This window comes from Micropterus salmoides, unplaced genomic scaffold, assembly GCF_014851395.1.
Source record: "Micropterus salmoides isolate LMB-PRFRI ecotype aquatic unplaced genomic scaffold, ASM1485139v1 Ms_hic_scaffold_8, whole genome shotgun sequence".
In the NCBI taxonomy this organism is placed as follows: domain Eukaryota; kingdom Metazoa; phylum Chordata; class Actinopteri; order Centrarchiformes; family Centrarchidae; genus Micropterus; species Micropterus salmoides.
The window spans coordinates 12036905-12054220 of record NW_024044570.1 but is presented as its reverse complement, the minus strand read 5'-3'; the positions used below and the strand labels follow the sequence as shown (position 1 = coordinate 12054220).

Here is a 17316-nt window from a genome sequence, read left to right as displayed (position 1 = left end):
GCAAGCAGTTAACAATATCAAAGGAGATTCATATGATAGAGGTGGTTTGGTTGGTGAGGCAGTTGCAGCAGCAAGTGATGTTGGCAGGAGGATTACACATAACACGATGATTTGATTTTGTTTTGTTTGTTGTTTTTATTGTGGTTTTTATTTATTGATCTTTTAAAGCAGCAAACAAATATTGATAAATTGATAAATGTCACCCCCAAACTTTTCAACTGAGGTACTGGACTGTATAAAATCCATTTAGTTTCAGTGCTACTGGATGAGGTTCATTCCTCATTTGCGTGACCTATCGTGTTCCTCTTTGACTTTAGATGGTGTCCTGGACGTTGAATCATTTACTTTTAGTGAAAACATACACCCTATAGAGGGATGGATTGGCTCTAAGCCTAGTTTTTAGTTGTCATACATCAATCCCTCAAATCCCAATACTCATCCTTTAGTCCCATATGCCGAGGACACTTGGGGAAGAAATGTAAGAATGTGTGTCCAGCCATGGAATCTCACTGGCCACCACAGGTGCTGCTCCAGCATCCCAAGATGTGAGTGGCTCGTTTCAGTGTTGGAGGCTGGACCATCACACCAACACAAGACATGCTGTCCAGTGGAGCAAAGAGAAGACCCAATGAAAATAGCATTCATAGTTCCAGCCTGGGTTGGGTCTATGCGCCTCACCCTGGTCAACCTCAGTGGAACTCAGTCACATGACACTGATGGACAGAGGGGATAGTGTTCTTTAAACATAAGCCAAGAGAGGAAGGGTGTGTGTGTGTGTGTGTGTGTTGAGCAGTAATCCTTCAAGAGTAAAATCACTGTCCCATCTGGCCAATGTGTCATTGTCCGTGTGCAAGGGGAATCCTTTTTTTGGGAGTCTTACCCTTCATCACCCCATGGTGTCTTACATTCTACAACCTGAGAGACCAGAATTGATCTTTTATCTTTCAAGTAATGCACACCTTCTACCCCTTTCTTTAATTAACTCGGTCTTGTGGGTGTCCAATGTACAGGGTGTACTTACATGGATGTCTGATTTAGTAATATGCTTCTGTTTTAGGCATACTCAATTTGTGGCTTCAGGGAATGCAACCATTTCATGTCTGATGTGTGGGAGTATATGTTTCTGCATTATCATGCATGTTATGTGAAGAATAATATGACTATTACATAACCCCAGCATATGGCATGTAATCCAGCTTGCAGTACACAGCATCATAATGTACCCACTGTTTGTTTTTAGAAAGCTTGACCATGATGATGGTACATGCAAAAACTCATACTAAGTAATGTAAAAGCACTTGTGTTCCAAGGATTGTAATCTGCTCTTAATCCTGTAGTACGCAGGAAAGACTAAGCAAAGCCCCTCATAAGTTTCTTTTAAAATGTTTGAATAAACTAATAAATAATCAGTGAAGTGATTTAAGTAGTAAATATAGTTTTTACCTAAATTGGAAAATGTTTCAAGTATAGTATAGTTACTCATTAAGAAAAACTTAATTCTTCACAACTTTGAATTAAATTTAGTATACAGAAGTATGAAAATACAATGCAAGTAATGCTTAATTTAAAACACCAAGATTATTGATCAGAAATTAATCTTAAGGAATCCAATGATAGAATAAAATAAAATTTTAAACATCATTTTAAGGCACCATGAAAAAAACAAACAAAAAAAGGGACAAGAAATTTATCCGTAAATGTTCATAAAAGGCAATTCAATTATGGTGTTTTCAGAACAAATTATTATGGTATATTTTTAAAACCTAGTCAGTAATTTATTGATTATCTGGCCCATAATCAGTTAGATATTTGCGCCTTTTCTATTTCACTTTATTTCCTTTTCCTCCCCTTCCCCTCAACTACATTCTTTATTTTTTAATTCTAGAGCTTAAACAGTGATTAATTGATTAGACAGATGGTAATTTACTAATCTCCTACAATTTTTTAGAAAAAGTCACTAAATTTTCAAACAAAAATGCAAGACATTCTCTTTTTTTGGCTTCTCCAATGTAAGGATTTGGACTGTTGGCCAGACAAAACAAGCAAATGTAATATGTCAACTTTGGCTCTGGGAAGATACTACTGGCCCTTTTCACTTCTTTTACAAAAAGGATAGATCAGTTAATTTAGAATATTATCTTCAGATGGATCGATAATGCTATTTGCAGCTCTAGGTTCCTCCCCCACTTCACTCCTTTGCTCTCTGCCTTCACTCTCACTTTAATACAGTCCACCTCTACCTTCATTTACGTATGCTGGTAGTGGATGTTCAACCCACAAGGCTATATTTGTAGACCACGTATATACACACTGACAGATGGACAGTCTCGTCGGAATGTTTCGCTGTTGCTAGGAGACATCATGTCAGCTGTTAATACAAGCAGATTGATGATAAAAAGATAAACGGAGACGAAGTACCTTGACATCATTGTTGGACAACTGGCTGGTAAACAAGTTGTTTCTTTTTTTATTTTGTAGCAAATATTCTAAATATATATTGGTAAGCAGCTTTGGTGGCAAAAAGGAAAATATACTCAATAGGGTGATTTATGTCAGCAAAATCACGGTAATAAATAGAAAAGTCTTTTTCTGTATAACAAACAGTTCTTAAAGAAAGCAGCATTCTGTGTAACAGCTCCCATCCCCAACACTGAGTTGCAGATCTTCCGGTTCCCTTTTTAAAGTCTCATTAGCCAAAACCAACAGATGAATTCTCTTTCATACCCTCTGCCATCTCTCAACTAACCTTATTAGGAAAAGGTAATTTAAGCCCTTATACCCAGGGTCTCAATGTGTATTCATAATTCTACTTAATTTTGCTTGTTTCTGTTTCACTGTCACGCTGTGGAATTAATTGCCATTTATTTTGCACATTCATGCACAATTTGTAATTAAAATAATATATTTTGGAGAGATTGTTTTACATTATGTGGTGTATTTATTTATATTATAAAACTTATTGTCAGTTTTATACTTTATTTTTATGATTCTTGACATGCAGTACTTGCTTTATCTTTCTTATAATTTCCACCTACTGTGTTTTTTGTTATGCACCAAAATACCAAAGCAAATAAAGCTAATTCTGATTTGAGAACAAAGTAATTGTTTGATGGATAAATACTTGAGTGAAGTTCAGATTCTTGAAGAAATAATCATATACAGTAATAATGTTATATTTTATTTTTTGTGTCACTAGAATAGTAATGTGAGTGATATGTGGTGATGACTCTCCCTACAGCTTCCTCATGGTCCTGGTGTGCCTAATCTTCAGTGTCCTGTCCACTATAGAGCAATATGCAGACTTTGCCACCGGAACCCTCTTCTGGATGGTGAGTACTTTCATCGTGCTGATATACCAAACTTTCACAACTTCCATAGAAATCCATAAATAGGCTGAATTCAGAAGCATCTTCATAATTCTTTCACGTTGATTTTACATTTACAGGTGCATCTGTTATAATGGGCTACTCTTATTAGCCACAGGTGTACAGAAATAATGGTAACAGATGTATCAGTTACATGTCTTAAAGGCCCTGCACACCCACACAGTTGTTTTCACTTGTTTTAGCTTCTTAGATTTCTACTCAGGCTGAAGTTGGGCTGAGCTATGCTGAACTTCTAACTATGAATTAACTATGCGAGCTACCATGCAAGGCAGTTGCCTGACCTTGGGGAGGAACAAAACTAAATGAACCAATAAGAATGATAAAGCTGTAACCTCTACCACTTTAACAGGTGCAACAAAATCAATAGGAGGGTCAGTTTGTACATACCCACACAGTCCTAGGAGGTCTAATCAGGCAGACTAATATAAAACACCTGTGTGATTGGACCATGGGTTTGCCCCATACCACACGACAACTTTTGTAGTCAGGTCAGTATTCTACACTGCCAGCAGGTCAGACACACAACAGCAGACCATCAGGACCGCTCAAAACAGACCCACAGAATGTTAAACCAGAACCAGACACCATCATAAAATATAGTCTGCATTATCATATCTAATTCCTAATTCTTATCATTTCAAGTTTCAACTTTTTTTTACCAAATATCTCCTTTCCTCCTGCTCATGTTGAATGAGAATGAAATGTAATCTGTGTTCAATAAAACAGTTGTTATGCACTGTTGGGGAATTTTTGGTCAGTAATATTAAACAGAGTACTGTCTAGACCTGCTTTATATAAAAAGTGCAATGAGAAGCCTTTTGTTATGAATTTGCGCTATATACAGTGGGGAGACCAAGTATTTGATACACTGCTGATTTTGCAGGTTTTCCTACTTACAAAGCATGTAGAGGTCTGTCGCTGGGCAATACGGACTTTCAGCTCCCTCCCAAGATTTTCTATTGGGTTCAGGTCTGGAGACTGGCTAGGCCACTCCAGGACCTTGAGATGCTTCTGCGGAGCCACTCCTTAGTTGCCCTGGCTGTGTGTTTCGGGTCGTTGTCATGCTGGAAGACCCAGCCACGACCCATCTTCAATGATCTTACTGAGGGAAGGAGGTTGTTGGCCAAGATCTCGCAATACATGGCCCCATCCATCATCCCCTCAATACGGTGCAGTCGTCCTGACCCTTTGCAGAAAAGCATCCTCCTGATTCACGGTAGAGATGGTGTTCTAGGGGTTGTACTCATCCTCCTTCTTCCTCCGAACACAGCGAGTGGAGTTTAGACCATAAAGCTCTATTTTTGTCTCATCAGACCACATGACCGTCTCCCATTCCTCCTCTGGATCATCCAGATGGTCACTGGCAAACTTCAGAAGGGCCTGGAAATGCGCTGGCTTGAGCAGGGGGACCTTGTATGCAAAATCAGCAGTGTATCAAATACTTGTTCTCCCCACTGTAGATAAACTGAATACATTTGAAATAACAAATCTGGATTTTAACATTTACCTAGCCAGGTAAAACTCCTGAATTCCACTGTGAAAACAAATACTGTGCTTCTAGACCCCCCCAATCCCCCCCCATAATTCAAGCCATGTGTATCGGTTGATGATGTACATCACTACTACAGAGCACAACAATAAGGATAAACTGATTGCCCGGGGCAAGTAAACACATTGTTTTAGTGTAATTTATTATAATGCCGCAACTTATCCCCTGTTCTCAGTGTAGAAGCACACACACACACACAAACACACATGGAGTGAAGTCAGCGGACAACAGGTCAGAAACACCACAGTGGAGATTACTTGATGACAACTATGAAATGCATAGTAAAAAATGCACGAGTAAAAAGAAGGTACTTTATCAATACACCTGTTCAACAGGCCTAAATGCAGAAAGTGATATTTTTTATCTGCTGTGTCTAAATCTCTCACCTTCTAGGTTTTACAGTTTTTTTCGATTGCTTACCTGCTTTGGTCAAAACTGAAGTCACATTATCAAAACTCTTCACAGAAGTGAGTGTATGTGGACCCAACTGTGGATAATTTTTCATTGCTTTCACGAAAAATGCATTCAATGACCACTTTCTCCAAAATCCATGTCCAAAACTGTTGAAAACAAATTCAAAACAGAATGATTGCAAATGTCTTGCATTTTTGCAGTAATCAGACTGAAATATATAGAATAGCAGAACGTAATATGAACATTTTATGTTTACGTCTATGTAGTGTTTTCCAGCGAAGGTTGAGATCAAGGGCAACTGGACTTGGTTGAAGAAAAACTAGAAGACGTTTCGTCCCTCATCCAAGAGACTTATTCAGTTCTGACTGACTGCCCTCAACACCTGAAGGGGGCACTTACAGTCTGTGAATACCCTAAATGGACCTTTGTGAAAACAGCCACAAAATCCAGGAAGAACACCAACACTACAGGGGAAGAGGGTCAAACGCAACAATATTGTGATTACATGTGTCTAGAGGATCAGAGAAACACAGGAGGATTTTCAACAAACACAACATCCCTGTGTTTTTTAAACCCAAGAACACGCTAAGACAGATACTGGTACACCCCAAAGACCGCACAGCCAAACACAAGAATAGCAATCTAGTGTATGCGATCCAATGCAGTGAGGAATGCACAAACCTGTACATTGGGGAAACTAAACAACCACTACACAAACACATGGCTCAACACAGAAGGGCTAACTCCTCAGGTCAAGCCTCAGCAGTTTACTTACATCTGAAGGATAAAGGACACTCTGAGGATCACCAGGTGCATATTTTAGACAGAGAATATGGATGCTTTGAAAGAGGTGTAATGGAAGCCATTTACACCCGGGTTGAGAAGCCGTTGCTGAACAGAGGAGAGGGTCTATGCCACCACTTGCAGTGCTGTCCTTTATTCACTTCCCAGGAAACTGAACAAGCATTTCCTCTTGGCCTCAAGTGAAGATGCCAACGATGGTCTTTCAGATTTTGACGAACATGATGATGACTGTCGTTACCACAGCCAGGTGCACTAATGAACAAGCGGTATCTACGATTCTAGCTAACGATCCCACAGAGGTTAAATAGCTGAGTTTCCCTACCAGTCAGTCAGAACTGAAGAAGTCTCTTGGATGAGGGACAAAACGTCTTCTAGTTTTTCTTCAACTAAGTCCAGTTGACCTTGACCTCAACCTTCGCTGGATAACTATGACCTGGATGACTGAGAACCTTCACAGACTGTGTAGTGTTTTGAATGTAGTTTTACTGTAAAACTGCAAGCTGAGTGTAAAGCAGAAAAATGTGCTTGTATTTAGCAGAATTGGTTCAAATGGTTGGTGCACCAATTACAGGTTTTGGTCAGAGTGTCTCAGGTATCAGTTTTACTGTATAAACAACTGAGAAAAACTGGATTGCAGAACTGAAATTTCAGGAACTTTTTTTTCACGATTACTGAATGCAGTGATATAGAACAAAAGGATATTGAAGTAAATTTCGGCATTTCTGATTCATTCTTGTTACATATACTATAGTACAGTCAATAAGTGAAAATATGTTATTCTTATAGTTTATCTCAGTCGCTTTGGTACATTTCTAGAATCATCCTTAACATTTGCAAAACTATTTATATTTGTAAACAATGGAAAGGTTTGGATGACAATGATTGAAAATGCACAAAGCTGCACTTTTTCTATATGGCATCAATTTCAACAGTACAGAGTTATACATTGCAAGGGTTTGGACAGGATTTACAGTTATGCTTTTACTGTATGCACTGTAATTTGTTGACAGAGCATGTCATTGTGATGCAGAAACCCCCCCCCCCCGAGTCTATTTTATATACCAGTATAATACACTGTGATCAACATGACCTAAGCAATTGATAATGTAGGAAACAGCAGACAATTGTACATAATAATTTGCATAAACGTGTCAGAGCATTTGGACAACTGTATTCTATATGAAATACTGATTTACATGAAAAAATCAGTCACATTTCGAGGATAAAAGTTCATTATATTTATGTAATGCTTCCTTTTATTATTGTTTTGTAGGTCAGTGTGTTATGAGTGAGATCGTATGCTTTCTGAGTGAGAATTTTTGCCAGTGTTTTGGTTGAATGAGTTGATTTTGAGACTTGTATGAAGTGTTTTGGGGGGTTTGAGTGACTTTTGGAGGTGAGATTAACTGTTTGGCCAAGATGCATGTTGGTAATGCAGACTGTGTGAAGAGTTTTGAAAAAGTGGCTTCAGTTTTGACCATTGCATCTTAGCAATTGAAAAAAACTTTAAGCAAGCGTGGCTTGCTAGCTCAGCTAATAACGAATTGTTACAAACAAGCTGAAATGAAAGCTGTCTGTATGTAACTGTTTAGCTCAGTTTGCCACCTACCTTAAAAGTTGGCAAATTCTTGTAAACTTACCAGTACCTGGATGCTGCAGATGGAGGAGGACAAAGGACATGATTCTTTTTAAACTTCTCTCAGTATTTTGATGTCAGCTATATGATTTATTTTACTGACATTTGACATTTGTTTCAGGTGAGATATTACTAGAGTATTAGAGTGTATATAGTGGCTGTGTTGTTGTAAACTTTACTGTTGCTGCTCTAGAAACAACATTTAGTTATATTTAAAGTACTCATTTCTAATCCTGTTCTGAATGTATTCTTTTTTTAAATAATATATATTTTAAAAGCAATTATTTAGTAATGAAAAAGAACCAATGAGAGAATGGAGAAAGAACTGAGCCAATAAGGAGAATTGATAAGAGTAGTAGAATTGATCAAATCAATCATCATAAAATCAGTGATACCCATCTCTACTACAGAGAAAATGGAAGCAGGTAAAGACAGTGTTTAGAATAATAATATCACTCACAGTCCATCTCTGGGGAGAAAGAGCAAACATTTTGTTTGGGGCAAGTAAAAATTTACTTAGGGGAAGTAGATTCTGACCCCCTTGCTGGGCAAGTAAAAAAACAATTAACTTTGAACCATGACTATCTTGAGAAAATAGATTTAGTGATGCTTCTTTGACAATTAGGACTTCACTTTTCTTGTGTAACAAGCCTTTTTCCCCCTTATTAATAAAATTAGTATATATTTTCTTATAGAGATGGAACTAAAGAGTGACTGGTGGGTAATCTGCAGCTATAATTGATTCACTGCAGTACCATCCTCTATCCACATGATGGAGACAGAAGATCTTGGCTGGGAGGGATTCTACCCGCCATCTTACACCTTAGCCCAAAGAGATGACAAAGCTCAAAAAGACTTATCACTTTCAGTTATTGCAAATGCCAACACACAAAACCTGCCAGTGTGTATTGCATTCATTCAATTTTTTTTTACGGTAAGTAATACACATACTGCACATTATTAGTATGGGAGTGGAGCCACTGTTTTTAACCTATTGCGATAACACTAGTTATGCAAAATCATTTGGCTCCACAAAGACTGTACTTGCTGATACTTGCTGTAAATTGACTTTTTTTTGTGGCTTATTAGGCTATTAAGGCTGCTAAGTGATGCAATAAATCCAGGGCTTAGAACAGGTTGAGAAAATTATGGCTCCTGTTTGGAAACTCTACAAAGAGCTTGCATCATCTGTCTCTCGCTAGCACACTGTGAATATAAATACACACGGTGCTACTGCATACTCGCACACAGTTTACACAGACACACACGCTCACAAAAACACACACATGTACCACCTCCTGAGTCCCGGGGGCAAACAGAGGACAGAATGGACACTGTGTTCTGTAAACTTTTGGCCAGTGCCCTTTGAAGACCTACTATCATGGTTATTCATTTATTTTTACCCAGGAAGAGCCAAATACTCTGTCATTATCTCTAACTCTCTTTGTCTCTCTCTTTCCCTCTCTCCTTCTATCTTTTTTCTGTTGCTCAAGAGACCAGCAGTAATCAGCCACATGAAGACATACAGTTGAAAAAAATATTTAATTCCTCCACACAAATTACTTTATCCTGAATTGTCCAACCTTGTTCATTTGAACACCTGGTTTTGTGTGTGCATGCATGTGTATTTATAATACATGGTTATGGTTCAATATTACATTTTTGATAAGATAATCCTGTGTGTGTGTGTATGTGTGTGTGTGTGTACGCGCACTTCTGCCAGTGTATGTTTGAGGGGGTGGAGCTCTGTATATGCCATGGTGGCATATACTGGTGGTGGTAGCTATACTTAGAACGTTCAGGGTTAGCTGACATCCCTGAATCACGGGCTGCTTGTTTTGGAAGGCAGAGGGGACATTAGTCCTTGAGGATATTTGGCCTTCAGTGCAGCTGCCAAAGTAAAGCTAGCCAGGCTAGGCAGGAGGCACAGAAGCATGCATACTCACACAGTCACACACATGTGTCGCATGGATCTCTTCTTCATCTTCTCTTCTGCCCAGGTCTTGTTCAGTGCTTCCATATTGTAAGAGTGTAATGCATATTACACAAATACTCTTCTGCCCTCACTGTGCACGTAGGTTCTCAGCTATGCAGCGAGCTAAGCACACTCCCAACGGTTGAAGGATTGCTTTGAGGATTTTACTATAAGCAGTACTAGTATACACACTAGCTGACAAAGAAGTTACATTGTGCTCTTTTATATAATCCATGGTTTCATCACTTCACTGAGCTAACTAATGATTGTTAACTAATGATGATAATGATAGCTTAACTAACTTATCAAACTATGTTGTAGGAGCACTTCCAAAAATCAGAAAAAAGTATTAATGAGTGGGAGGATGACATAAAGAAGTGGCCTCATATAACACATGAGTTGTCTCTTGGGGTGGTGGGTCTATAATGTGCAACTACACAAGCACAGAGGTGTATCAATAACTCCACAATGGGGAAAGTTGGAAAGGTGTTAATGAACAATATTGATGACCTGGTATTTTTATGAAGGCTGATGTCCCACCTAGCAAGCAAGGCTGATGGTCACTCTGCCTAAACAGAGTGCCTCCCACTGGTGTTTTGATGCATGGAAATTGAGAGTAACGGCTAGCGCAGCAAAAAAGGTCCCTGCGTGCATCTAGTAATTCAGATAACTTTGTTAGAGAGCACCTTTTTCCTAGGTTTCATGGGAACATTGCATGGCCAGGAGAATGAGGAGATGGCCTGCACACAGATACATTTTAGAAGAGAGGAACAGTAGTTGTAGTGTCACCAAACCATGGCTTTCTGCAAGCCCAGATGGCATGTTGAATGCCACAGAGCTGCTGGAGAAGAAATGTCCTGTTTTGAGCAAGAACTGTACACCTCTGACTGAACTGTTTTCCAGCAAGCTCACAGATGCGAAGCTGGTGGACAAGGTTTCACAGCTGCAACTGAACACATATCGTAATTACTACCTTCAAGTGCAAGTGCAAGTATATTTTGTACAAGACCAGAGAGATGCAAGCTGCTTGTCTGGGCTCCATCTAAGATTACTTTTTATTTTTATTGCTTTATATATATTATGTAATTGTACATATAACTTTCATGGCTTAAATACAACCCATATGAGCAACTATCTACTGTTCCATTTTAAAAGGAAATAAGTGTAAACACTATCAATATAAACAAATTCCATGAGTTTAATAAATTCCATGATTGAAATACAGCATCTTCTTGCCAGTTTATGTACATAAAATAAGCTTGTCTTAGTTATTACATTTGGTTATAACCACATGCACTACTTCAAGATATTAGTAAATACAACAACATTAGCAATTGAAATGAAAACTGGAAGAAAAATGTTTTAGTTTTTTAGTTGGACACAAGTTAAATAGCACGTTTTTTGGATCTAAGGTAATAGTCTCTCTAATACCTTTGATCATTCAGTACTTGAAAAGTCATTACAAAATTAAAAACATCAAGGGGCCAAACACAATAACTGTTGAGTTTAAAATTTAAGATTTTTGTGCATTATAATTGTAGTGGTTTGGAACAGCAGATCTCTGATGGTAAATCCTCTGTCTGCTATCACTTCATTGGCAGGACAAAGCTACTCAAGGAAGCCAGACTCTCGCTACATCTGCCTCCATAAGCATTAGAAATATACAAACAACATAACAAACCCACATGTGCCAATAGCAACTAAATACGTATTAGTATTGCTGTAATAATAATGGCTGGATGACTCGCCTCTGGAGTCATGATTGTGTGGTTACTGCAGGTTGGTCTCAGTGCAGTCAGTGATGCAGGTGGTGTTAAGGAACTTCTCCCTGAAGAACTTCGTCATGGTCACCAATATTTGATCCATTACGTACATCAGTTTGCTTTATAGAGCTGCTGCAGAGACTCAACATGGTCGAAGAAGTACCAGATAAAGGCGTACATACGTACATACACGTAGTCGATGATGAAAACACTCCTGCGCCAAGTATACTGTTTGTTTGTACCAGTTATTACAACCTCTTTTGTGAATCAGAATTTTTTTTTTTGCTGAAAATGACAACTGAAATGGCCCTAGGTTTGGGCCCTCTCTTGTTCTTTGTATCTTGCTGTGTTCTGTCCCTTTAATCCAGGTAGTTGCTGGGTGGAGCTGAAACCTGGTGTAAGTTGCAACATACCTGAGCAGGCATGGCTCAGGTGGCTATAAAGGATCCTGCTTGATGATTTGACTCTCTCTTCCCCTGGCCTACCGACTGATTCTGTTCTGTTTCTTTCTTTTACATCCATACACTCCACTCACACATACACTGCATACATACTGATTTAGCAGACACCTACAATTGTATTTATTTGCTTAATTTACTTATTAAAACATCTGGTATTATTTACAGACTATGTGGTTTCCCTCTTTTGTCACTTACTGTTGAGCCAGGTTGTGACACAAAAAATAAATTAATTTGCTGATTCAAATCAACTGCCAGTTGTCTTCCTGGCTTGTTGTTGTAAGTGAGATGTCATAGTGATTTTGTGTATATCATGAGAAGGTGTGCTGTTGAACTGAATATCAGCATGGCAGTTTTTTTGGCTATTCTGTCGTAGGTACGAGGCCACAGGCCAAGTGCTGAAGATAATTCTCTTCTGACAACCATTCATAATTTTACTTAAATGTTGTGGAAATGTGGAAAACATTTTAAAAGTAAATGTCCCAGTGCGGTTACAGTATACACTAGGGGTGGGAATCACAGGGTACCTCACAATACAATACAATACACGGCTCACGATAATGATAGTATCACGATACAGCAATTTTGTGGTAATCCATATATCGCTAGACAATCTTACAACGATACATCACGATATCTAACTATGAACATAAAATGCCTGTGAAAAAGTTCTTTATTTGCTGCAAATCCAAACTGTTAGAAAACAGCAGAAGTCTGCATCACACGTTTTTCATTCTGTAAATTAAAACTACAGAGCAACTATGAATTTTTTTTTGCTGAAAATAGAAATTGCTGTGTACCTCCTAAGTCTAATGTGTACATCACATTATATTGACAACTTTCAGTGACACAGCATTGTACTGCCCTTTCTTCAACTAGTGATAGCTGTATTTTTAGGCCACAGGGAATTTTGGGTTTTGACCCTTTGGGGTTGAGGTAGCTAATCTGTGTGGAGTGCAGAACTAGCAGATCAAGACAGTGAAGTTAGTAGTTCTTTTTTATTTCACACAGAGCTCAGGAAACATATGTACTTAAAGTATTCGCAAAGTATGTCACTCAGGATGTTAAGCTTGTGAAGCAAAATGTAAAGTTTATGTTAAGATTATATTATCAGGATGCTAATGTCCGTTAGCACGTTAATGGAAATTCCCATTATATATATTAGCATTGAGCTAACCGTCAAAGTGCTATTTTTTTTATTGTATGTATCGATATGATTGGCGAGGATATCGATACAATATCATGGAAAACTGTATAACGATATGTTGCTGTATAGACTTATTGACACACCCCTAGTATACTCTATATCAGCTCTTAAGGAATGCCACTTGTCCAATCAAATTAATTGGTCAGAACCAACTTTTTTATAATTGACAATATTATCTGGAATCCAACATTAAAAAACAAGGCTATTACTTTGGTTTGTGTACCATCCATGAGTGACTGTGTGTGTGTGCATAATCGCACCTCTCTTGTAGTGGGACACACAGATGAAGCAATCTAATCACATTTTCATCTCATACCGTAATTCCCAAGCAGCTCTTTCAATGAGCTTCATCCTCATCTGGCTTGACGAGATTAGCGCTGCGCAAACAGGCGGCTGTTTTCAGTAAACATGTAGTTGCCAGATTCTGATACACATACAAAAACACATCAACATCTGGGTGACCCATTTTATGGATTTATCATGACTAATCCCTTCAAATTTCCAAAATTCATTTGTACCTTTGACTTTCAAATGTTACCCAGATGTCATAATTACTAAGGCCAGTGAATTGGGATTTGTGGGCTTTTTGTGTTCGTGCTGATGTTTTAGTCTGGCTGTTTGTCAGCTTCAGTGAATGCTTATTATTTTGTTTTATTTTCTCGAAAACATATTCACAATAAACATTATTAATCCCCAGTTATGAATTAGCACCATAGATTGTATAAAACATAGACATAGTGTCCATGATGTCAACAATAGTTTTCTGAAGAGCTACTGTGAAGCTCATTTTAGGCGGGTCCCGGTGGTGCCAGGCCATCGCCAACTTGGCAGTGCCTGACACTTTCTAAGGTGGTGATGCAGGCCGAATGAAGCCTGGTTGCTGAACTAGCGGCTAGCCACCTGGGAGGGCACCCAACTATCACTCAAAGCGGACACGTCTTTAATTAATCATAACTTTAAGCCTTACTATAATTTATATGGTTGAGTTCACCCCTCCATACTTTTATTATGAACAGGGAAATTAGCTAAAGAGACCAAAACCATTTTTTGTACCAGGCTGTAAACATGTTTAGTCAGCCTCAAGTGGCCATTTGATGAACTGCAGTTTTTAGCGCTTCTGTGTCTGCTTCATTTTTCCCTAGAGTGTCTGTTTTTCAGCCCCGGATGTTGCTGCTTGGTTAACACCAGAGGTTATATATAGGTTATATAGACACAGCAATAGGGACTTGAAATATAGTCTAGACTTTCCTACACAAACAATAAGGTTATAGCTGACTGGTCAAGTTCAAATGAAATTAATGTTGTAGTTAGCTTCCAGACCTCTGAATGCCTGCCCAGATCTCCAATTTGTTCAGTGATTCAAATCTGAATGAATGAAGTGAAACCAATGGTAATTCGGCCTGATTATCAGGCTATGTTATAGAGATTTACTGAACCATTTCTGCCTGTCTCTGGCTTCAATTCTGCCTCTTTATCTTCCTCCTTCCACCTCTCTCTTTGTCTTTAACTCAGTGACAGAAAATGAACAATTCATGGAGATGAATAAGGGCTATAAGAATCCTAGACCAGACGGCTTCTAAAGCTGTAAACACGGTTAATAAATGAAAATGAGCAAACTGAAAATGTAGGATAAAGGATCTGTCCATCGGTCTGCCCCATCACTATGATACTGTTGCAAAAGCATCACTAAATGTACATGAGTGAGTTTTTACTTTGTACTGAATCTAGTGAAACTTTTGCTAGCCAGAATGGTGTCTGGTTTGATTGACAGGTCATTGTTTTGGGGCTTCGTGGTGCTGTGTTATTGCAGCAGGGCTCATGGTATTAAGTTTCATACAAGGGGTGGTCAGGGAGCAGCCAGTTCAAGCAATCATTGAGATGGCCACCCACATGGCCTTAGGTTCGAACAGACAATGTGGAGGCAAAATATTATGCATACACGGTGGCCAGGAAAACGATCTCCATCAGACAGGCTTAATTAATTTACAGAGGCATATGTGCATGCACATAATAGAAAAACAAATGCACAATGGCCCAGGTTGGAACACAACTTAAATGCACAAACCTCAACAGGTATGCAGGTGCATATACAGTGGGTACGGAAAGTATTCAGACCCCTTTAAATTTTTCACTCTTTGTTTCATTGTAGCCATTTTCCAAAAATCAAAAAAGTTAATTTTATTTCTCAGTAATGTACACTCAGCACCCCATCTTGACAGAAAAAAACAGAAATGTAGAAATTTTTGCAAATTTATTAAAAAAGAAAAACTGAAATATCACATGGTCATAAGTATTCAGACCCTTTGCCGTGACACTCATATTTAACTCAGGTGCTGTCTATTTCTTCTGATCATCCTTGAGATGGTTCTACACCTTCATTTGAGTCCAGCTGTGTTTGATTATACTGATTTGACTTGATTAGGAAAGCCCACACCTGTCTATATAAGACCTTACAGCTCACAGTGCATGTCAGAGCAAATGAGCATCATGAGGTCAAAGGAACTGCCTGAACAGCTCAGAGACAGAAATGTGGCAAGGCACAGATCTGGCCAAGGTTACAAAAAAATTTCTGCTGCACTTAAGGTTCCTAAGAGCACAGTGGCCTCCATAATCCTCAAATGGAAGACGTTTGGGACGACCAGAACCCTTCCTAGAGCTGGCCGTCTGGCCAAACTGAGCTATCGGGGGAGAAGAGCCTTGGTGAGAGAGGTAAAGAAGAACCCAAAGGTCACTGTGGCTGAGCTCCAGAGATGCAGTCGGGAGATGGGAGAAAGTTGTAGTAAGTCAAACATCACTGCAGCAATCCACCAGTCGGGGCTTTATGGCAGAGCGGCCCGACGGAAGCCTCTCCTCAGTGCAAGACACATGAAAGCCCGCATGGAGTTTGCTAAAAAACACCTGATGAGACTGATGAGACCAAGATAGAACTTTTTGGCCTTAATTCTAAGCGGTATGTGTGGAGAAAACCAGGCACTGCTCATCATCTGTCCAATACAGTCTCAACAGTGAAGCATGGTGGTGGCAGCATCATGCTGTGGGGTGTTTTTCAGCTGCAGGGACAGGACGACCGGTTGCAATCGAAGGAAAGATGAATGCGGCCAAGTACAGGGATATCCTGGACGAAAACCTTTTCCAGAGTGCTCTGGACCTCAGACTGGGCCGAAGGTTTACCTTCCAACAAGACAATGACCCTAAGCACACCGCTAAAATAACGAAGGAGTGGCCTCACAACAACTCCGTGGCTGTTCTTGAATGGCCCAGCCAGAGCCCTGACTTAAACCCAATTGAGCATCTCTGGAGAGACCTGAAAATGGCTGTCCACCAACGTTTACCATCCAACCTGACAGAACTGGAGAGGATCTGCAAGGAGGAATGGCAGAGGATACCCAAATCCAGATGTGAAAAACTTGTTGCATCTTCCCCAAAACGACTCATGGCTGTATTAGATCAAAAGGGTGCTTCTAAATAGAGCAAAGGGTCTGAATACTTATGACCATGTGATATTTCAGTTTTTTTTTTAATAAATTTGCAAAAATTTCTACATTTCTGTTTTTTTCTGTCAAGATGGGGTGCTGAGTGTACATTACTGAGAAATAAAATGAACTTTTTGATTTTGGAAAATGGCTGCAATGAAACAAAGAGTGAAAAATTTAAAGGGGTCTGAATACTTTCCGTACCCACTGTAAATATAAACTCCAAGTCAAGCCTTTGTTTTTTTCATTTTCTCAGATTAAGTATAGTTAACGGTCTTCTTCAAGTGCTACAGGAAGGTTTACAATTATAACAAAATCTCAATACCAAAGTTTGTTACTAGACTTCTTATCTGTAAGGCAGCAGTGTGATGGCATTTCATCCGTGGTTTCAATCACTTAGCCATTGACCCTGTCTCAATGAGCTGTCATCAGCCGTTATCAACCTCCATCTTTCCTCCTGGGTGGTTGGCTGATCTTGGTACTAGACCACCTCAGTGTCTCTCTTTATCTGTCTCACGCACCTGTCATTACCCAACTCATATTGTTATTGTAATCTTGGTGATTGATTATAATGGCTTTAATGCTTTTAGATTAGTCATTACGCATGGCGCAGTGTTTATCAATGCTTTTAGAAATAATACCTTATCTACT

At 39.0% G+C, this 17316-nt stretch overlaps 1 protein-coding gene across 1 annotated transcript in view; it reads left to right on the top strand.

The window, feature by feature from the left end:
• kcnq1.2 (potassium voltage-gated channel, KQT-like subfamily, member 1.2) overlaps positions 1–17316 on the top strand; it is a 212833-nt gene that overhangs the window by 15695 nt on the left and 179822 nt on the right. The window contains exon 3 of the mRNA XM_038706981.1: positions 3239–3329. Coding sequence (XP_038562909.1) covers positions 3239–3329 — 91 coding nt within the window. The remainder of the gene's footprint in view (positions 1–3238; positions 3330–17316) is intronic.